Source organism: Salvelinus fontinalis, chromosome 6, assembly GCF_029448725.1.
Source record: "Salvelinus fontinalis isolate EN_2023a chromosome 6, ASM2944872v1, whole genome shotgun sequence".
Classification (NCBI taxonomy): domain Eukaryota; kingdom Metazoa; phylum Chordata; class Actinopteri; order Salmoniformes; family Salmonidae; genus Salvelinus; species Salvelinus fontinalis.
In genome coordinates this window covers 43,351,748-43,374,905 of record NC_074670.1, presented here as the reverse complement: position 1 = coordinate 43,374,905, position 23,158 = coordinate 43,351,748, and the positions used below count along the sequence as shown (strand labels likewise).

Below are 23,158 nucleotides of genomic sequence, written 5' to 3'. Positions count from 1 at the left end.
TAAAGGCCCTTGCTGTGAGAAGGGGGTGCGTGGGGGGGAGGGGGGTGCTGTGTGATAATTTAAGATACTCTTTGAAGGGGTAGGGTTTCAGATTTTTTTTTTTAAGATGGGCAGGGACTCTGCTGTCCTCGCTTTAGGGGGAAGTTGGTTCCGCCATTGGGGTTACAGGACAGAGATGAGCTTGAACTAGGCTGAGCGGGAGCTGCACTCGCATATGGATGGAAGGGCCAACTTAGTGTATGTAAACTTCTGACCCACTGGAATTGTGATACAGTGAATTATCAGTGAAATAATCTGTCTGTAAACAATTGTTGGAAAAATGACTTGTGTCATGCACAAAGTAGGCGTCTTAACCGACTTGCCAAAACTATAGTTTGTTAACAAGTTATTTGTGGAGTGGTTGAAAAACGAGTTTTAATGACTTCAACCTAAGTGTATGTAAACTTCCGACTTCAACTGTATATTGTGGTAACGTGGACTCTTAACAACGTGATTAACCTTTAATCATTTTATAAGTAAATCCAAGACATTTCTATTGCTATTATTAATTCCCTGGACTTATTATTTATTGTCAATGGGCAGGAGGGTTTCATCTCTCCCCCTCCTAACATCAAGCTTATTTTATTACAGAAACAAATAGATATTATTGCTTTGTTTGATTACCTTGACTGGCGAACATAAACCCAGGATCAGAGGATAAACATAGATTAAAAAAATAATAATCAAAGATGTCCTTACTAAAATAAGTGACACCATTGAAAAGAAGATACTTTTCAGAGGCTTCACACACTTAAGGTACGGTACCAGAACCTCAAAAACACACCAAACTACTTTAGGAGAGAACAGATAATCAACAATTCATCATCTCTGGAAATGGATACATTCAATATCCTGTATAACAGGAAATTAAGCTGCCATGGTTTGGAGCAATTCCTCGTATCTGTTAAACTAAACCAGGATGGGTGGGAGGTTGATACTTAGAAAACTTCCAGCGTTCCAGTATGCGGTCTAAAGAAAGTCCAGTACCATCTCCGTATTGAGTCCAATCTTGGCAGACATCTAATTAACAAGTACTTGATGGGTAACTTAAAAATGATGGGGTTCATGACCATCGTTAAAAAAATATTAAATTAGATTCAACCTTATCTTCAATTTGTGCACAGGTTAATTACCTTCTCAGCCTTTTGGGCTATTTCAAACGCACAACTACCCAGATTAACAAAATGAAGAATCATTATGATGGTATTAAATTGACATTTTAGTCATTTAACAGACGCTCTTATCCAGAGCATTCAAGATAGCTAGGTGGGACAACCACATAAAAAGTCATAGTAAGTACATTTTTCCTCAATCAAGTAGTTATCAGCAAAATCAGAGTTAGTAAGGATTTTTTTTTTTAAAGTCAAGTGAGAGTGTTAGAGGTTGCTGTGAGGAGGGGGTGCGAGGGAGAGGGGGGGGGTGCTGTGTGATAATTTAAGATACTCTTTGAAGGGGTTTTTGTTAAGATGGGCAGGGACTCTGCTGTCCTCGCTTTAGGGGGAAGTTGGTTCCGCCATTGGGGTTACAGGACAGAGATGACCTTGGACTAGGTTGAGCGGGAGCTGCACTCGCATATGGATGGAAGGGCCAAGACACCAGAGCTGGCAGAACGGAGGGCTCGGTTTGGGGTGTAGGGTTTGAGCATACCCTGAAGGAATGGAGGGGCAGTTCCTCTGCTCTGTAAGCAGTAGTGGATGCGAGCTTTGACTGGAAGCCAGTGGAGTGTGCGGAGGAGCAGGGTAACATGGGAGAACTTGGGAAGGTTGAACACCAGGCGGGCTGCAGCATTCTGGATAAATTGCAGAGGTTTGATGGCACAAGCGGGGAGCCCAGCCAACAGCGAGTAGCAGTAGTCCAGACGGGAGATGACAAAGGCCTGGATTAGGACCTGTGCCGCTTCCTGTGTGAAGTAGGGTCGTACTCTACGGATGTTTTAGAGCATGAACCTGCAGGAGTGAGTCACTGCTTTGAAGTTTGCAAAGGACGACAGGGTGTTGTCCAGGGTCACACCAAGGTTCTTTGCTCTCTGGGAGGCAGACACCGTGGAGTTGACAACTCCATCTTGAGCAGCTCCATCTTGTCTAGGTTGAGCATGAGGTGGTGGGCCGACATCAAAGCTGAGATATCGGCCAGGCACACCTGGCTGTCAGAAGGGGGTTTAGAGAAAAGTATTTGAGTGTCATCCATATAACAATGATAGGAGAGACCATGTGAGGATATGACGAAGCAGAGTGACTTGCTGTCAAGAGAGAAGAGGAGAGGGCCTACAACCGAGCCCTGGGGGACACAAGTCATGGGAGTATGTGGTGCAGACACAGATTCTCTCAATGAAACCTGGTTGGAGTGGCCTGCCAAGAAGTTGCAATCCAAAAGTTTGCAGAGCCTGAGACGCCCATCCGTGAGTTTTTGACGTTAGAGGAGTCGAGTGTTAGTTTCTTGAGGAGGGGACCGACTGACATTTTTAAGTCAGAAGGGAGACAGCCAGAAGTCAAGGATGAGTTGATGAGGGAAGTGAGGAATTGGAGAAGGTCTGGAGAAGGGAGGAGAGGATGGGGTTGTGTGGGCAGGTTTTCGGGAGGCCGGACCTCACTAGTCGCAAGATTTCATCTGGAGAGGTCAAGGTGTAGGGTAGTTCTGTGTGAATGGAACCAGTGGACTCAATAGGCTGAATGAATGGGAAGCAGATGTCGTCAACCTTCTTTTCAAGGTGGTTGACAAAGTCGTCCACAGAGAGGGAGGAGGGAGGGGTGAAGGACTAAGAAGGGAGGTAAAGGTGAAAAAGAGTTGCCTAGGGTTAGAGGCAGAAGCATTCCATTTAGAGTGATATAAAGTGGCTTTAGCAGAAGATACAGAGGAAAAGAAGGTATAGAGAAAGGAGTGGAAGGATGATAGGCCCTCTGGAGGTTTAGCTTTCCTCCAATTTTGCTCAGCTGCCTGCAGCCCTGTTCTGTAAGCTCACAATGAGTCACCCACCCATGGAAAAGGAGAGGAGGGCCGACAGTGAGAGTCATAGAATGCGTAAAGGGAGGAGAGTAGGGTTGAAGAGGCAGAAAAGGGAGACAGGAGGAAGAAGGATTTAGCAGAAGGGAGAGATGATAGGATAGAAGAGGAGAGAGAGAGAGAGAGAGAAGATTGAGATGGCGCATGACCATTTGGGTAGGGGCTGAGTGGCTAGGGTTGGAGGAAAGGGAGACAGAAAAGGAAACAAAGTAGTGATCAGAGACCCGGTGGGGGATTGCAGTGAGAATAGTAGGCAAACAGCCTCTAGTAAAGATGAGGTCAAGCATATTTCCTGCCTTGTGAGTGGGAGGGGACTGGGAAAGGGTGAGGTCAAAAGAGGCAAGGAGGGAAATAAATTACTAGAAGGCAGAAGTCGGGAGGTTGAAGTCGCCAAGTATGAAGAGCAGTGAGCCATCATCAGGAAATGAGCTTATCAAGCTGTCAAAGCTCATTGAGGAACTCTCTAAGGGCACATGGTGGGCAATAGATGACAACAATGAGTGGACAAGTGACAGTGACAGCATGGAATTCAAATAAGGAGATGGACAGGTGAAAGAGGGGGAAAGAGAAAATCTCCACCTAGGAGAAATGAGTAGCCCTGTGCCACCACTGCGACAACCAGTATATATCTTGATACAGCGTGAGTCACTACTGGGGTGTCACTGTAGTATCATAATTATGAGATAGAAGTGAGTAAGGAAACTAGGGCATAAACTTAGAATAGCTATAGGACTGCAACAGATGGAGGGCAAAGTGATTTTATTGGGTAACAGTGGTTGATTGACAGCTCTCATCAGGTCTGACCACTGCAGGGTAATAGAAGCTTATGTCCTCCATTATTGTCTGGTATATCCAGTCTATGAATGCATGGTAAAAGTGGTGCAAGAAACAAGACAAAACATGTCACTTTAGGGCAAATCCCCTCTGATTAGAGATTTGTAAAGATGTACAGTATGGAATGGTCAGACTGCACTTATGGGACCCAAGAGTAAGTACTGAGAAACTCCTTGACCTCAGGTTGACTCCAGAGAAACTTACTTCATGGAAATGTACGTCAGAAGTACAGGTCTGACAGTGGATGTGAGAGAGAGAGTGAACAGGGCAATGCAGATCTGTATGAATTAACCTTCTAACTATCCTGACTGAAAAGAGGGGCGGATTTAGGTAAAACTTACATGTGGCAATCTAGAATTAAAACTATTCTCTGGCTGTCTGAAGTTCAGAGGTGACATTCTGAACACATTGGGTCAAGACTAATCTTCATATTCACAATCACATCCTGAGCCTCCTAGGGGTCTGCCAGGGATTTCATTTTAATACAAATCTAATTTCACTCAATTTCCTTTGGTTTTGGAAGAGATTGGTGCGGAATTAGAGTTTTAAACTTTGATATGGTCCGTGCCATGTGCTGAAAAAGGACAGTGCACTGCATGTGAGCTATTAATTCAAAATCAATGTAGCATAAGCAATTGTGAGGTTATACTATGGTGTTTTCATACCACTATATTACTGATTCAAACGTAATCCATCATCTCTGTTGGGAATAGATAAACACACAAACTCCTCAACAACAAATATGAATATATCAAATACACTCACTCCTTTACAGGTCAGAGATGCGAAAGCTGACATGCACCTTTCATTAGGAATGGTTTATGCCACAAAGTATTCATTGTTTATGTCAGACACGATCTATGGAAAGAACACTTGTGGTTACCGCACGTTACATAAAACTGCCCCATCGAGGTCATATCTGTCGAAACAGAACACAATTGGACCTTTTCCTCTAAACATTCACTCCTGAACTAGTGCTATGCAGTTTGTGAACGACTCATTCTTTTTGAATGAATCTTTTTTTTTTTTTACCCCCTTTTCTTCCCAATTTTCGTGGTATCCAATTGCTAGTAATTACTATCTTGTCTCATCGCTACAACTCCCCTACGGGTTCGGGAGAGACGAAGGTCGAAAGCCATGCGTCCTCTGAAACACAACCCAACCAAGCCGCACTGCTTCTTAAAACAGCGCACCTCCAACCCGGAAGCCAGCCGCACGGAGTAAACACCGTGCACCTGGCTCCCTTGGTTAGCGCGCACTGCGCCCGGCCCGCCACAGGAGTTGCTGGTGCGCGATGAGACAAGGATATCCCTACCGGCCAAACCGTCCCTAACCCGGACGACGCTAGGCCAATTGTGCGTCGCCCCACGGACCTCCCGGCTGCGACAGAGCCTGGGCGCGAACCCAGAGTCTCTGGTGGCGCAGCTAGCGCTGCGATGCAGTGCCCTAGACCACTGCGCCACCCGGGAGGCCTTAAATGATTATTTTTACTGACTTGAGAGCCATGATTCTTTTTCTGAGTGACTCGTTCATTTTAGTCGTTCGTTTGACCTGCTGGCCGCAATGAATTCTACAGCAGGATTAATACGTGCTCCTCCGTTGACTCAGGAGAAGTGCTCCAACCGACAACTGTCTGTCATATATGCATAATAGATCATGCTGCAGTTAGCATAGAGAAGAAAAATACATGTTCAGAACTGATAATTAATCGCATGGTGCAAGAATGAATGCAATTCATTGATTATTGAATGTTATGGTGGACACAGCTTTGTAAAACCAAAACACACAGTTTATCCTCAACAAACTCGAACTTCGGGAACGAATCGTTTAGGGTGCTGCAGTTTTCAAATGATATTGTGCTTATCACCCTCACGGCAGTCAAGCAATGCATTCCGCCAAGAGTCGTTCACAATCTAGTTCGTTTGCGGCCACAACTAGACCTCGTTTCAAATGTACACTCTTAGAGAAAAGGGTTTCAAAAGGGTTCTTCGGCTGTCCCCATAGGATAACCTTTTTTCGTTCCAGGTAGACCCATTTTTGGTTCTAGGTGGAACCCTTTTGGGTTCTATGTAGAATGCTGGGTTCTACATGGAACCCAAAAGGGTTCGGCCTGCAACCCAAAAGGGTTTTTCAAAAGGCTTTTCCTTTGGGGACAGCTAAAGAACCCTTTAAGGTTCTAGATAGCACCTTTTTTTCTAAGAATGTACCAAGAAATGCTCATATTTGTATGCTTAGCTATTGACAAATGTACATTGTATTGAATGTTATGATGGGCACAGCTTTGTAGAACCAAAACATACACACTTACACAAGTCTCACTCACAAATGACAGCTCCAATAAGCCCCTTATGGTGAACGACATGTGAACGAGAGGCTTGTAGAATGATGTCTATTTCGAGTTTTCCGTTCATCGTTAACCGGTAGGAGGTCCTGCGTGCTCTGGGCATTACTGACTCAAATGAACGGAATGAGTCGAAAGAGATTAGTTCTTTTGACTGAACGAGTCGAAAAGATCTGAGTCAGTAAAAAGAGCTGAACTTTCCATCGCTATCCTGAGTGCCACAAGTCTTAAAGCGTAAAAACAACCAAACCACACACTGACACCACGGGAGGTCATACATGAAGCTAGCTGTACAGTATATAACTGATTAGTTGGTGACTTGGCATAGTCTTGGTGAGATATAAAAATGTAGTCAAAGCTTCAATGTAAAAAAAAAACAACACAAAATGCAACTGACGGATACTGATTACCTTTAAGAATCCTTTAGGAACCTAAATACCTTTAGGAAAAATATGGGTTTGTTACTACAGTACTAGTTTTTTTTTCATGCATTTTTAACCACACATTCTGTAAAGTTCTGTATGATTTTTTATCTTTTGTAACGTTGCCTGTGGATACTGTAGCTACGTGTCATGCTGTACCGCAGAGCTCACAGAAAGGTCATTAACATTAGGCCTTAAAAGGGCACACAAGCTCCTCATCTACAGCAGTATGTTGCATCTGACTTCACACACACTGATAACTGGATAAGCCTGCCAGACCTGCAGTCCACAATAACAAGTATATTTGGTCCTGCCCAATACATACACATATCTAATTTCACCCTATCATCAGAGAGCACCAAATGAGTCTGGATGAACGCTAAAAGGGGGTCTTTGAGCGTTCATCTAGTGCTGTATCCTTGTAAAGACTTCCTAGTACTACAGATTCAAGGCAAAAGGTATCATGCAATTTCAATAAGGGATTTATTCATGACTAGGCTAGGCACAAAGAGCCTTTTCTGCAGCTTTCAACGTAAAAAAAAAAAACGGCCAGCATTTGCATTTTAAAAGAACACCTGTGATAGGCATAAATGTGTTGTGAAACAAACCGTGCAAATGGCTTGACATTTTCATTTCACTTGTCGTCCTTTCAAAGGGAGCTGTTGGAGCAGCACAATCAACTGCTGCAATGCATTGGCCTGTCAGGTGGATGTGTCACCTGGCCTGCACTGTGCTGTGATGCAACCCAGCTCCCAGCAGCCTATAGAGGGATGTGTGTGTTAATACAGAGAGGCTAGCTTCTTGTGTCTGGTACTCTGGCCATGCCACAGGGTTACCTTTGACCCCAGGAACAGCCCATGCCCAGTGCCCATTCCCTTGGCGCCAACCGTTTTATTTAATATCCACTCACTCTCTGGAACAGTGACCAGAAAGTTGATTCTTTTCCCACAGGGTGACAGAGAGAGGTAATTCTATTCCATTATCTCGGTTCTTTTCAGCACAGGATAGAGTTAGACCGATAGGATGTTTGCCAATTTGGGACTGATTTTCCTCTGTAGATAGGGGACCTGGGGGATGGTGAGTGACCCTGGTCATATATTTATTTTCATTTTTTTTTTTTTTTTTTTTTTTAAATCAGCCAGATACAATCATACACATAAGAACATCAACTTACAGACGCACACAAACAACGACTACATCTCATCTGCCCAGAGCCACACGCTCACACCCTCATCCCTGGTGCCTGCATTATGACTTGCTTTATAGTTTGACTGGTCTTTGAGGCCAGCTGCATCGCAAACTGAGTTATAGAGAAGTGGTGTGTGTGTTTGTGGTGGGGTGAGAGGGATAGGATGAGGTGGGACGAGGGTCTGATTTAGACACATCTGCACGTGTCAAGAGGTTAATGGCACTAATCGACATAAAAACATTGTTGAACTAGTTAAACTGGAAGATAAATTAATACTCAACATATTCATAGACAACATGGTACATAATGAATATGATATCTGGTCTCAAGACAGTACTTTGTATGCTGTATCGAACCGATAAAAGACAGCAGGGAATTTCAAAATATGATTTTCACGAGTTCATTTACCCCATGTCAATGACTGTGATAGCTAGCTATCTCCCATCCATACACAACACACACTACCGCCTCCGCACTCTAGATGAGCGGCTGTATACTTAGCAGGCAGCACACGCAACATGAAAGGACTTGGAAGGTTGGACTTCTATACACATCCCTAATAGAGCTCTCATGGCTGCTCTCTGTGCTGCAGAGGAGAGGAGAGAAGCTCCTGTCAAGGACAAGTCATTATACCACTAATTAGCTGCCTTTATTATTATTTTAATACTGATGATCTGACTTGTGCATCTGCATGCTAACAACAGACACAGAGAGAGCCAAGCCTAGCCTGGCGATGTGGTCTAGCAACCAGGAGAAAAACATTTATATAGGATACCAAATAATTACGTTTTTCTGATGTTAACAGGGTAATTACTGTCTTTATCAAGGCTTTGAAGACAGTGGCTTAATTATGGACGAAAGGGAAGTTCATTCAGACTGAAACGAGGTTTGAGGTTCATTTGCTAGTTTGAGTTTCACAGTCTTTTGACGACCGAGAGAGATATCACTCTTTATTTAATTGCTGAAAACCATTATGGACTATGATCATGGCCAGTAGGCTATGTGCTCTATATTTTGAGGACTATCATATTTCATTTGATCGATGTTAGCAAACTGCCATGTCAAGTTAATCTTTGACTGACTAGTAACGAGTCATGAGGAATGGGACCTCCTTGGGCTTTTGTACACCAGATTGGCAATCTTTAATTATAAAAAGATCAAGAAATATTCCCCCTGCAATTAGAATGACACTGTGATATCCAGTTGGTCATTCCCCCTGCCTCCCACCCTTGTTATTGGAAACAAAAATCTGCAGACCTTTCTGAAACAATCACAAGTGACAGTTTTATTGGCAAGTATATTTTGGGAAACAGAATGACATGAAAATTGAGAACAAAACAGAACAAAAGGATCAGCGAAATGGCAGAACGGAAATTGCAGATGTGGATTTTGGAATGAAACGTGCATGATGATCACTGTCTTTGTTCTTTCTCGGCTTGGTAAAATGTTTAATACTCATACATATTTGATATACAGTACCAGTCAAAAGTTTGGACACACCAACTTATTCATTAAGTTGAACTACATTGCAGAATACTAGTGAAGACATCAAAACTATGAAATAGCACATGGAATCATGTAGTAACCAAAAAAGTGTTTAACAAATAAAAATATATGTTATATTTGAGATTCTTCAAAGAAGCCACCCTTTGCCTTGATTACAGCTTTGAAATGCATTTAAATTAACAGGTGTGCCTTATTAAAATGTAATTTGTGGAATTTCTTTCCTTAATGCGTTTGAGCCAATCAGTTATGCTGTGACAAGGTAAGGGTGGTATACAGAAGATAGCCCTATTTGGGAAAAGACCAAGTCCATATCATGGCAAGAACAGCTCAAATAAGCAAAGAGAAATGACAGTCCATCATTACTCATTAGAAGTGAAGGTCAGTCAATCCGGAAAATTTTAAGAACTTTGAAAGTTTCTTCAAGTGCAGACGCGAAAACCATCAAGCAGGAACGCCACAGGAAAGGAAGACCCAGAGTTACCTCTACTGCAGAGGATAAGTTCATTAGAGGTACCAGCCTCAGAAATTGCAGCCCAAATAAATGCTTCACAGAGTTCAAGTAACAGACACATCCCAACATCAACTGTTCAGAGGAGACTGTGTGAATCAGGCCTTCATGGTTGAATTGCTGCAAAGAAACCACTACTAAATGACACCAATACGAAGAAGAGACTTGCTTGGACCAAGAAACACGAGCAATGGACATTAGAACAGTGAAAATCTGTCCTTGGGTCTGATGAGTCCTAATTTGAGATTTTTGGTTCCAACCGGCGTGTCTTTGTGAGACGCAGAGTAGGTGGACGTATGAGGAGGTGTGAGGGTGCTATGCTGGTGACACTGTCAGTAATTTATTTAGAATTCAAGGAGTGATGGAGTGCTGCATCAGATTACCTGGCCTCCACAATCACACGACCTTAACCCAATTGAGATGTTTTGGGATGAGTTGGACCACAGAGTGAAGGAAAAGCAGCCAACAAGTGCTCAGCATAAGTGGGAACTCCTTCAAGACTTTTGGAAAAGCATTCCAGGTGAAGCTGGTTGACAGAATGCCAAGAATGTGCAAAGCTGTCATCAAGGCAATGGGTGGCTACTTTAAAGAATCTAAAATCAAAAATATATTTGGATTTGTTTAACACTTTTTTGGTTACTACATGATTCCATATGTGTTATTTCATAGTTTTGATGTCTTCACTATTATTCTACAATGTAGAAAATAGTAAAAATAAAGAAAAACCCTTGAATGAGTAGGTGTGTCCAAACTTTTGATTGGTACTGTAAATCATATACTACTGTGTACTATACACATTGTTTGAAACAAATGAAAGTAAATATGCCATATATAGCAACTTCCAAGGTAAACTGGCATTAAAAGTACATCATTGCTCTAACAAACCAGCACTAATTAGCTTGCTTTTTATTGTGAGAGTTGTGTCAAAGGAATGAATGTTTCTTAATATGAATGTTTCTTAACAGGCTCTGTTAATGTACTTCAGCTCCAAGAAGAGGTAGAACGACCTACTGCCAGAAGCTAAGACCTTTATAAATGTGTACTACATACTGTATGGGGCGTACAGTGTAAGCATGGGAATAAACACACAGCAAACACATCATAAAAACAATAAGCTGAAGTCAAAGCTATTCCTACTGCCATAATACCCTGCGGTTGATCAATGTTAAGTATTACAACTTGATTCCGTAGTTCTCAGATACACACAACACACAGCGGGATTCTGTACCCCACCCCACTGACTCCTCTCCTCCTCTTACTCTCCCCCTCTCTCCCTCACTCAAGGTTGCAAACACAGCTAATTAACATATTTATGAGTCTTGCAACCAACTCTGATGACAAATTATAGTGAGAGAGATATGTTCCTACACAGAGCGCAATCGCTCTGCCGTTACTCTATCATTCTGACACCCAGCTCTCTCTGCGCTCAACGGGATGGGCCTCCAACTCTGTTTCCTGTCACTCTCTGGATATTTATATCAAGCATAAATACCCAGACACTGATGGAGTGCCAATCCACCCCTCCGCATTACAGAGACATATTTGTCTTCCTATGTGTCACAAATTCCAAGAAACTGAAGAGCCAAGCAGAAGCAGGAGATGCTGGAGCCATGCTTGGTGCACTGTGGGGGAACTGAATGCATTCACATAATTGGATTGGCCTACGTGAGGATGACACTGCCCGTTTGTCACCGACCCTGTGATTAGATCAAGGTGAATATGTGGGAATGTGGCGTTCATTCAACAGTGGTATTTATGGTCTGCCATTTTGGGTTATTGCACACCTGAGGTCAAGACAAACTACAGATGTAGAATCTTAATTTGATCATCCTGTTGTTGCAGGAAATGCAAACTTGCTTCTAAAGTTGCTTCTAAAGCTTCTAAAGTTTGTAATTTGCACTTTTATTTTATTTGACTTGATTTGCCCTAACTAAAAATGTATCTGCCCCTACAAAAATGTCCATTCATTTTAATCCACACAATAATTCACATTTCCTGTTGCTGCAGGATAAATATTTTTTCCTGCTCCGAGAAACTGGTCAAATTAAGATCCTACATCATATACAGTATGAGGATTTTGCTCATGATATGACATTAATGCACAAAAAAATAGGCCCTTTTTGAGATGAATAATGTGCTTTCCTGGAACATCGTGCTAACAATACCCCCCCCCCCCCCCCCTCCTCCTGCAGTGTATCCATCTAGCCAGGAGCCTCAGTGTAATCTCAGGCGTTGTGTCTTAATATGGCCTCTTCTCTCCTCCTTCTCTGCTGGAAGGGCCCTTGTGGCGTGGGGCTGTCCATGAAGAGTAGGCAGAACCACAGACAGAGCAGAGACACAGCGGCGCAACGCTCGCCTCTCCTTGGTCCTCTCCTTTATCGTGTCACTCCTCTCAGATGCTCCGGCGGCTAATCAGGCGCCCTGTGGCTAATAATAGGCCCTTCTCGTGTAAAGGGTACGGGGGAGCTGATTTCCATGGAGCTATTAAATCTTCTCTGCACTTAGCGTCTCCTCAGCTAATAAACACTGACAGCTGTGGCCTAATGGTCCAGCCGCCAGAACTCACCACAGTGCCTGCCGCACAACAATTAATTACCAATTTTGTGGGGCTACAGGTTCTTGTCAAGGAGCCCTTTCCTTTTTCAGGGGACGCTGCTGTTTTGCCCATTCGAGGCGGAGCAGTTAACAGCTCACATTTAATTTGATGAGATGTGGATTGGATATCATATAGAAGGACTTAATTCAATCTGTTAGGTCTCTTGAGCCATAAGCATATTCACATTCACGTCATAAATGTTTTATGTGGATTACAAGGAGTAATGGTAAGGGACAGGTTGATCATATCTACATCCATATTTATTCCAGCCTTTGTTAATTTCAACACTCTCAGTATTTGTTAGTCTATGAGTATAACAAAACTGTGTGTCAGTTAGAGACAGTGTCACTCTTCCTACAATTTTTTTGCAGATAAAGCAACAATGACCACAAGAGTGGGTATAGTCATGGCTCACAAAGCTGTAAATATCTTTTTTGTTATTAGGGTGCCTTTTTCAGTACAAATGACCAGTTCCTTCGCCTCAGAGGGAGAATGGATCCTTGAGAAAGCCATTACCTTAGCAACACCCAAGGTTTATACTTTCTCTCCTTCAAGCAGCCCAGACCATTCCCTGTTCCCTATCTATTCATCATTCAAACAAACAACTTAACATAAAAAAAGCATTTTTTCCCATATCAAATACATAAAATCGATACGAAATCCTCATACCCCATTGCTGAGATTAAAAAACAACAACAACATAAGAGAAATTGACAATATTGTACGAGGAAGTCGTGTTTACACTTTACGAGCAATTATTAACATACAGTGTGTTCACTCACACGGCAATACCTTTGGAGCAAACGCTCACCACACACACCCTGCCAGAGATATTTTTTTCCTGTATCAGGCGTAGTTAGGGGTTCTTTCTCCAGACGCCCAGGCACTCGATAAATCCTGATGCGCATGGATGGAATGCCTGTGACAGAAGGTGTGAAATCCATTGTAGGGCGCAGGGGGCTTGCTGGATGAGAGAGATTTATGCTGTGTTATACAGACTGCTCACTCTATTAAGTTTAATTGGGTTGGGGCTGCCCGACTCTTCATCCTATCAGAAATATAATAACCACGCAGAGAAAGGTAACGATTGAGAATGGCAAAGCAGTAAAGATATTTATTCCATAGGAGGAACTGCAATAAATGTCCTGGGGTTGTAAAGCAAGGCATATAAGGTCCAGTTTGTGTATTATCCAGAAAGCTATTATGCACTGATTGGGTAACAGGGTTGTTCTTAAACTGGGAAAAATACACATCATTTGTTAAACAGCTTGGATTCAGCCTGGTTTCTTCTAGCAAGACTACTGAACACTGAGGGTAATTGGTGTACCAAGTGCCAATCACCCACAGAACACCTTGACCTAGAGCAGAGTATACAATTACTGTATCTGTAAAGCAAGGTTAACAAAAGCCCAAATGAAGTAACTTCTCATGGAAACCGTAAAATTACATGCAACAATGTAGTAGAACTGAATAGTGTTCACAATATGGCAGAACTGAATGTGAACACTGCACGAGTTAGTAGAACTGAATAGTGTTCACAATATGGCAGAACTGAATGTGAACACTGCACGAGGTAGTAGAACTGAATAGTGTTCACAATATGGCAGAACTGAATGTGAACACTGCATGAAGTAGTAGAACTGAATAGTGTTCACAATATGGCAGAACTGAATGTGAACACTGCACAAGGTAGTAGAGTGCTACGCCAACCAATAATGTCAGAGCCAGTTGTTAGGGGAAGTGTATTATTTAAATACCGAACAGTGAAGAAGAGGAAGGAGGAGGAGAAGAAGAAGACGACGACATCTCCTTGGCTCTGCAGGAGCTCGGAAACTCCATCCCTTCAGCTGTCTCCTCCCAGTCTCTGTGTTGATGCATGTGGAATAATGGCCTATAATTTACCCCAACTTGACAGCTTAAATATGCCTTCCTCGCAATTGTTTTGTTATTGTCAACTGGTCCTGAGCTCCAGAATAAGATTTGAAGAGTGTTTGTATACCTCGCAGGCAGGGTTTTTTCCATGGTAAGTGCCGAAAGCACATTGTAGTATGAATATGTGGTTGTAACGTTCCGGTAAAATGTTTTAAATTAAGTGTAATCTTGACACAATCATTGTATGGACACAGATTTGAAAGAATTGTGTTGTTTCACGCTGACAACAGTGGATTTTAGCCCTTTTATTAAAATGTTCTAGACTACATTGTACAAGGTGCAGGAGAATGAGCTGAGAGGCTACGGCCGGGCACCTCCCCCAGGTTAGAACAAGCTCATAATTAAATATGGAAACAAGGGTCAGGGGAATCCGGCATGCCAGTGGTGATACTGTGTTCTGTTTTGATCTCTCGGAACATTTGCCCGCCTTGTGTGTTATACTTTCTGTTAGCCCCCAGATGTATGTATTGCAAATGCCCCCTCAGGCATATTTGGCTGATTGCAGCCACACTTTTTAATGAGGTTGACTCAGGCATTAGAACGCAGTGTTGGTGATCACTCTGCTGCTTTACAGTAGAGGACATTCCAACAAACAGAGCTCCAAAACTATATTGACACAGCAATGGCAATGTATCCCCATCCAAAAGGCACTGCAGTAAAATGTATTTTGAAGAACAGGCCAGCCCGGTTGGAGAGAAAGCAGCAAGGAGCCCCTGACTATTGCAGTCTATAATTACACTTGTCCGCTCTATGGAGAGGAGAGCGTTAGCACTGGCTCCCATGGGGAAGACTTACCCGGTTGGACATCTATAACACTGGCCTGTCTCTCAGTGGGGAACAGGACCTTCGGGGGTCTGGTTGTGAGGAGAGCTGTAAAAGAACAAGCACACATTGAGAGATAGGACAGACAGAGATAGCACAGACAGAGATAGGACAGACAAAATAAACATATTGTTGTGCAGGCGATTACACAGCTTCTCATACTGAGCAATGTTGAGAGGATCAGTAATCCATGCAAATAGAATGGAGCTGTTTCAGTGCGGGCAAAACTCCTCCACAAACATAATTTACAAATATCATTATATTATATACTGTAATCAGTTAGCTTGTGGGAACACCAGCAATTTGCTGAGGAGTGCTGAGTTTCATCATTCTAAAATGCAGATGCACGCACACACACACACATACACAATTTCAGTTTGAGGACACTAGAAGGGGAAAATGTGTAAATTAGAACCACTTCAGACCTCAAGAGACTTGCATTACCAGGACAGTTAGCAGAGTGTGGGATACAGAAGTGAGCTGAATAATCGTGGGCCACTTTGATAATGTAAAAACTCGGTGGATTAATTACATAAAATCATCTAGAGATATGCTCTAAAAACATGTGAGTGCACTGAAAGTATTTGATCTCCTGGAGTTTAGTTAAGAGTGTTGAAATGGTTTCTGTGCTTTAGAATATCCTGACAAAGGTAAATTAAAGCAGATACAGTATTTAAAAGCTGGGTGCACACATGAGTGAGAGAACTTTGTGGTATAGGGCTAGCTGGAGTATATTTTAAGTGAAACATCGCAGCAGCAAGCTTTCATGTTTACAGTTTGAGAGAGCATAACACACTCTTGGATAGAACTGTATTAGTGCTAGAACTGCCTGACACGCTCATTATATCTGTGAGTTTTAAAATGCATCTTTTCTTTCTATTTAGCTGCATAATCTATTTTGCTAGAGCATTAAAGCCAACATAAAGAAACCGACTTGTTAAAAATAATAATTTTGAACTTTTCAAGCAATTTCTAACTGTCAGAATATTAGCGACTAATGTAATCCTTGTACAATACAAGACAAACTTGCTGCATGAAAAGTTCAAATTGCAGTTGCCCTGTATATAAAAATGGTCATAATGAATATAATGTGCAGAGTCAGCGAAAATATTGACACTGCATTCACTGTATACACAAACACTAATGATATAAACAGCAATGACGTTAGTTTGTTCTGCATATCTGGCAGTGCACAGTTTACTCTGCCCATTCACCGGGAGAAAAGGGGCCAAAACCCTCAGAGCAACCTTCAATTCAAGGAGAGAGAAGAAAATTGTATGTTATGAACATTTTTATCTTTTTGGCCCCCACTTAATTTTCTCTCCATTGTATGAGGAGCGGCGGTAGCGGGAGTGAGGGATGAAGCTGGGACCCCTCATCCATCTTGGGGGGACAGCTGGAGCTTTAGCATGCAAATGAAAGCTATCATTCTTGTCAAGCAAGGAGCCAGAGAGAGCCCACACGCCTGCAGACCCACAGCCACTTAATATTCTCCACCCGGCAGGACCACCCTCGCTGGGTGCCGGCCCTTCCCGGCCCCTTTGCAGCCCCTGTAGGTCACCTGCGGCCGGACCCCTATCTGCGGCACCACCTTGCTCCTGAGAGAGCAGCCCCCTCAGCTCAGCTCTCTCCACAGAGAGAGAGAAAACACTCACTTGGACACACAAATGAAGTATTAACATTTTGTATGTTGCCATGCTTATGCCTTATTGACAATACTCTTCAAAGGGAACACATCAAACACAGTGTGGCTATGGTATGGGAATGTTTTGTACATATCAACACAGTGGACTCTTTATTTACCACTGCAGTTTGAAACCTCACATCTGCATATTCCCTAAGCAGAATTCTGCTCTGGAACTTGAAAGTAAGCAACCCTGAGATGATCATTCCTCTCCCTATCAAGTACTTAGCCTGGTTTGCTTTTAAATGTGGGGTAAAATTCTCAAATATTACGGTAATCTTAAAGATCTTAAAAATAATTTTCCGCCCGGCTGCACCATTTTACACTCTGTCCGTTTCCCCTCAGGAATTTTCAGAGCTCCTGTTGCAATATTCAGTATACTTGACTTGTGTGTGTTTGTATCCACTTTGCTAATGCACTACAGAGGGAAATGCTGAGCTTTCATGTAGTTTAAATGGATTCAGAGTCAAATTTGCATTGGAAATAACACTACTGGAGCAGGGTGTGAAATGTTCCTTCAGAGTCGTAACATGTGTGATGTTTTCGATTGGTCCTCTGAAAACATGACAAAACATGGCAGTAAGTGTGTTGTCACAGATGCTTATTACGTAAGTGAAGTGGTCAAACAATATAGGATATCTCAAAGGACACCTCTAGCTGTTCAAAGGCAGCTACACGCGTACAGCTGGAAAAGCATCGATTTTTTGCCCTGCCATACAACTCAAGGCATTGACTGATCTCACTGTGAGAAAAAAAGTCAAGCAATTCAAAATGATTTCAATGGGCTATTAACAAGGAAGAGACTGATTTGGCCTTGTTTTGAAGATTGCTCATTAAGAAATGCTAGCATCATGACTGAAGCCAAACGGGAGTTGTCTTGGGGGTGTTGTTAGATGTGGGTGTTTTATGTTCACATATCGTACCCTGGCAGTTACTGTTGTTTGTCCCCCCAGAGTCACCGTAGCAACAACATAGCCACTATCACCTCCTAAAAATAGTCCGAATGAATCTAGGATAAGTCAAGAAATCTGTCATTAATGTAGATGTTTTTGCAGAGGAGGTCATAATCGTGCAATTTTACATCTAGCTAAAGTGCAGTATTTCTCAAGAAAAAAAACGAGTCACTGCATACAATGTATCTAGTCGGGAAAGTCTGGCTGTGCGCTCAGGACTGATTTCTGAGAACAATTACATGTCTATAACTTCATAATCTGCAAGCTGTCAAACTATCGTAAATAAAGCACAAGCTACACGACTCCTTTAGTTACAAGAACAAACCTTTCGACTCATTTCGTTCATTTGAGTCAGTAACGCACAGAGCTTGCAGGACCCCCTACCAGCGAACGATGAACACTAAAAACTCGATAGAGTCATGGTTCTACAAGCCTCTCGTTCAGAATAGGAGGCTTTTGGAGCTGTCATTTGTGACCGAAACGTGTAAAAGTCTACTTTAAACATTGTACATTTGTTGATTGATAGGCATACAAATATGATTATTTCTTGATACATTTGAAAAGAGGTCTAGTTGTGGCCGGAATCGGACTAGATTGTGAACGACTCTCAGCGGACCCTATTGCTTGACTGCTGTGAGAGTGATAAGCACAATATCGTATTGCCGCTGAGCCGGAGGAGCATATACCAATCCTACTTTAGGACACATTGCCGCCAGCTGGTCAATTGAACAACTAAAATGAACAAGTCTGTCAGAAAAACAAATCATGACTTTCGAGTCTGTAAAAAGAGTTGTACAAAAAGAACTAATCGTTCGCGAACTTCACATCATTAGCTAGCATTGATCAGTCAGCCAGGCCACAATCAGCTTATCAGGTCACTGGCGAGTGGCGATGTGTGTGCTTCGGTACCATTTCGTTTTTTACAACTTTCTCCCTTTCTTGATAAAGAAACAGTATAAAATAAAGAATAGAAATAATACAACTTGTTTTGAAAATATTGTTGATGTCGTCGTCTTACTTTACGCACACATTTTTGTGGTCACCACCCCTTCAAATTTCTCACTGTCAATCGTGATTGATGAAAGACTTTTCCTGGTGAAATATCCATCCAGTATCTGCCTGCTAACTATTTGATCTCTATCACTTTCATGGGAATATGCATTTAGATCTTCTTAGTTATGTACAGTGTTGTTTTCAAATTATGTACAGTGAGCACAGTTTTGAGCAAATGGTGTTAACAAACTTTAGCATACCTGTGATTTGTTTCAATCAAAGCACACATTGTGCATAGTGAGGAGCGCTGTTGTCACGCCCTGACCTTAGAGAGCCTTTTTATGTCTCTATTCGGTTTGGTCAGGGTGTGATTTGGGGTGGGCATTCTATGCTTTGTTTTCTATGTTTCTTTATTTCTATGTTTTGGCCGGGTATGGTTCTCAATCAGGGACAGCTGTCTATCGTTGTCTCTGATTGGGAATCATACTTAGGTAGCCCTTTTTCCCTCCTTTCAGTGTGGGTAGTTGACTTTTGTTAGCACTTATGCCCTGTAAGCTTCACGGTTGTTCTTTCGTTTCTTGTTTTGTTGGCGGCATTTTCTCAAATAAAAGGAATATGTACGCTGACCACGCTGCACTTTGGTCCACTTCTTTTGACAGCCGTGACAGCTGTTGGGTTGTGGTCGCATGAGAAAAAATATGGCCTTTCGCTCAATCATCCTAAAATAAGTGGTGTTTTTTCTCTTACAGTAACATTATACTATGCTATTATATTTGTTCTGTTACCTCAAATACTATCATTATGTGATCTTGCAGAAATGTATTCAGATTTGATCTAACTTTATTAAACGAGCACCATTCGCCAGAGTAGCCTGTTCTCTATGACTAAAAGAAGAGACTGTATGTAAAGTAAAGAATCCCGCACATGTGCAGAATCATCGGGACCTTTAGCTGTCAGGAAGAAAGGTCCAGAAAAGTTGGATGTGCAGCCACGCCGAAAAAACAAATATAACAAGGGCCAAAGTTGGAGAATTACAGAACTTGGTCGTATCTTCAGGTCACCAAGTCTCCAAATCTACAATTAGACGCTAGTTCCATGCCAATAGGCTCTTTGGAAGGGTTGCCAGAAAAAAACCTTTGAGAGCAACCAACAAATTTAAACGCCTGGAGTTTGCTTAAGGGCATTGGCACTTGGATTGGAGCCGGTGCTATGGTCAGATGACAGGAAGATAAAAGCTCTTTGGCCACGCACACCAGTGGTGGATTTGGCGTAGAAAAAAGGATGCATGTGCAGAAAATAACCTCAGACACTATATATATAAAAGTATATGGACACCCCTTCAAATTAGCGGGTCCGGCTATTTCAGTCACACCTGTTGCTTACAGGTGTATAACAATTGAGCACACAGCCATGCAATCTCCATAGACAAACATTGGCAGTAAAAATGGCCTTACTGAAGAGCTCAGTGACTTTCAACGTGGCACCTTCATAGGATGCCACCTTTTCCTGCTGTAAGTGCTGTTATTGTGAAGTGGAAATGTCTAGGAGCAACAACGGCCGCTCCTAGACGTTGCTGGTGACACTGTCAGTGATATATTTAGAATTCAAGGTACACTTAACCAGCATGGCTACAACAGCATTCTGCAGCGATACGCCATCCCAACTGGTTTGCTCTTAGTGGGACTATCATTTGTTTTCAACAGGACAATCACCCAACACACCTCCAGGCTGTGTAAGGGCTATTTGACCAAGAAGGAGAGTAATGGAGTGCTGCATCAGAAGACCTAGCCATCACAATCACACGACCTCAACCCAATTGAGGTGGTTTGGGATGAGTTGGACCGCAGTGTGAAGGAAAAGCAGCCAATATGTGCTCAGCATATGTGGGAACTCATATGTGGGAAGGCGGATTGAAAAGCACTCCAGGTGAAGCTGGTTGAGAGATTGCCAAGAGTGTGCAAAGTTGTCATCAAGGCAAAGGGTGGCTACTTTGAAGAATCTAAAATCAAAAATATATTTGGATTTGTTTAACACTTTTTTGGTTACTACATGATTCCATATGTGTTATTTCATAGTTTTGATGTCTTCACTATTATTCTACAATGTAGAAAATAGTACAAATAAAGAAAAACCCTTGAATGGACTGGTACTGTAGCTCAGTATTTATGTTATACAGTCTTTTTTACCTGCTATTCTATCTGCTACATTACAATAATACAGTTGTATCGATCAATAGGGGAACTAGTACTCTACAGTGATGTCATCAAGAGATTTAAAATCAGCTGCAATGAAACTCGTATGTTATAATGTATTCAAATCAAATGCACAAAGATCGCAGGCGAAGGACACAGCATTTGAACATGTAATGCATAGAACACTTTGTACTGAGAATCAAGGACACACGTTTAGATGTGAACAAAATGTGTTTGAAGAGTAAACCATACCGAGCCAAATAGCTACAATTATGCTAATGCCTTTAGACTACACATTTCTGACACAATTGCACTCAAGAGGATGCTAAGACTGCCGTTGAGGAGAGGGAGTATTACAAAGTGGAATCATGCCAGATATGTACGCATGTCAACTCATGCAATAGCAGCAATGAACAGTGTGACTGTGTTTCAATGCACTTTCAAATTACACACAGCTCTGACTAGCCTACCACATGCAACATTAACACAGTCTCTTCTCACTCTCTGTCTTGGCTCCAAAACAAAACGTGTCTGCATACAGCTCATTGTTTTACACGGTACTCAACATTATATTGACCTGTGGTGTTACCTAATCTGCTTCTATTGTATTTTTAGCAGTGGCAAGGGGAATACTTTGAAACAGTTACAATGTTTCTGTCTTTGTCAGGTTATACAATCTGATAGGCTGGGATTTTACATCCACAGAGATCTGGAGAGCAGGATACTTACTGTATGTGCTTGTTTGATACCATCTTGCTACAGACATCAAAACACAGCAACGGACAAAGGACAACTTCTCGCAAATATGTCTACAAAGGTAACATTGTGCTTTTTGAAAGCTCTTTTCCTCAAGAACATTTCTATAAAGTTCAACTACTTTATAGATCAACTTTACTTACTTGCCTGTGCTTCCAACAATGTTCTGGAATCGTGTGTGGGTCTTCTATCTACTTTTTTCCCTGATCTATTATTTAGACAATGGTTGATTATAGGCTCTGGGCATCTAGAGAAACTTGGCTAAAGCTCAACATCTCTTCAAAAGTTTTGAATCAAAGCTATTAAGATTTTTGTGGTCACCTGCTTCAGGCGAGGTACGACGATCACCCTCGATGAGTCGACATTGAAATGAAGCCCTTATCAACTTATAGAAGTGACATTAAATAAATAAAAAATCAGATTCTTCAACCCCTCCAGTTATCCTGAATAATTACTTTATCTCCATTTGTGAGAGTGGCCCCTGGTCTCCTGTTGGACCGGTCTGTGGGGAGGCCTCCTGTGTGGAATGAGATAGTAATGAGGCCATTCCAGGTACTAGGGGGAACTGGATACTTGACAGCTGGGCATAGCACTCAAACTCCATTACACAAAGCTTATGCTCATTGCTCCTCACCACAGCCTCAAATTACAGTCCGAATCAGCTGCATTCAATGTCATTATCCTACAATGTAAACACAAACTACAGATAATAGACAAGATTACACGGCACAAAATAAAACAAATGTGAAGTGATTACTTAGGGTCATTATGTGAGAGAACTGCATGGCCTCAAACACAGAGTGAAGTAGCAGCAGCATCCAACCCACAACAAACTCAGCACCACCACAACAAAAGTAGAATGCATTGCCTCCACAGAAAGAGGTCTTCTTAATTTATTATTTTAATTAAAAAAACTCACCACGACAAGAGGGGTACTTGTTTACACTTGCAGAGTATTCGTCAAGTGTTAAATATTCCAAGCACATGACAAACTTGCAAGTGATCAATGCTTTTAATGTGACTCGCAGTAATCTTTTTGAGGTTAAACGTTTCTTGGTTTGGGTGTTTGATCTGATGCAAACTCCTGCTTGTGCCTTTGATTTAATAAGCAGGCTATTTGCCGTATCATTATTATCTGGGTCAAATAGCTAGTGATCAAAAGATGCTTATTGATTATAAAAATCATTACCTTGGAGGATTAGGAGCCTTGTGTGACTAAGCTGGTGTTGTCCCACAGTAAGCTGTAGGGGAATTAGCTGTGGCTAAGCAAACAATGGAGAGAAATAGAACATCTGACCACAGTGCAAAATCCACACAACAGGGATAGGTTATCTTAACTAAACCAGATAGATGATCACACAAAGTTACATCTAATATACAATACAGCACAA

General features: G+C 42.1%; 1 protein-coding gene across 2 annotated transcripts in view; it reads right to left on the bottom strand.

The window, feature by feature from the left end:
• Positions 1-23,158, bottom strand: part of LOC129857858 (X-linked interleukin-1 receptor accessory protein-like 2) — a 319,391-nt gene that overhangs the window by 50,818 nt on the left and 245,415 nt on the right. For both annotated transcript variants that reach the window (XM_055926503.1, XM_055926504.1), the window contains one exon: positions 15,163-15,237. In XM_055926503.1, coding sequence (XP_055782478.1) covers positions 15,163-15,237 — 75 coding nt within the window. The remainder of the gene's footprint in view (positions 1-15,162; positions 15,238-23,158) is intronic.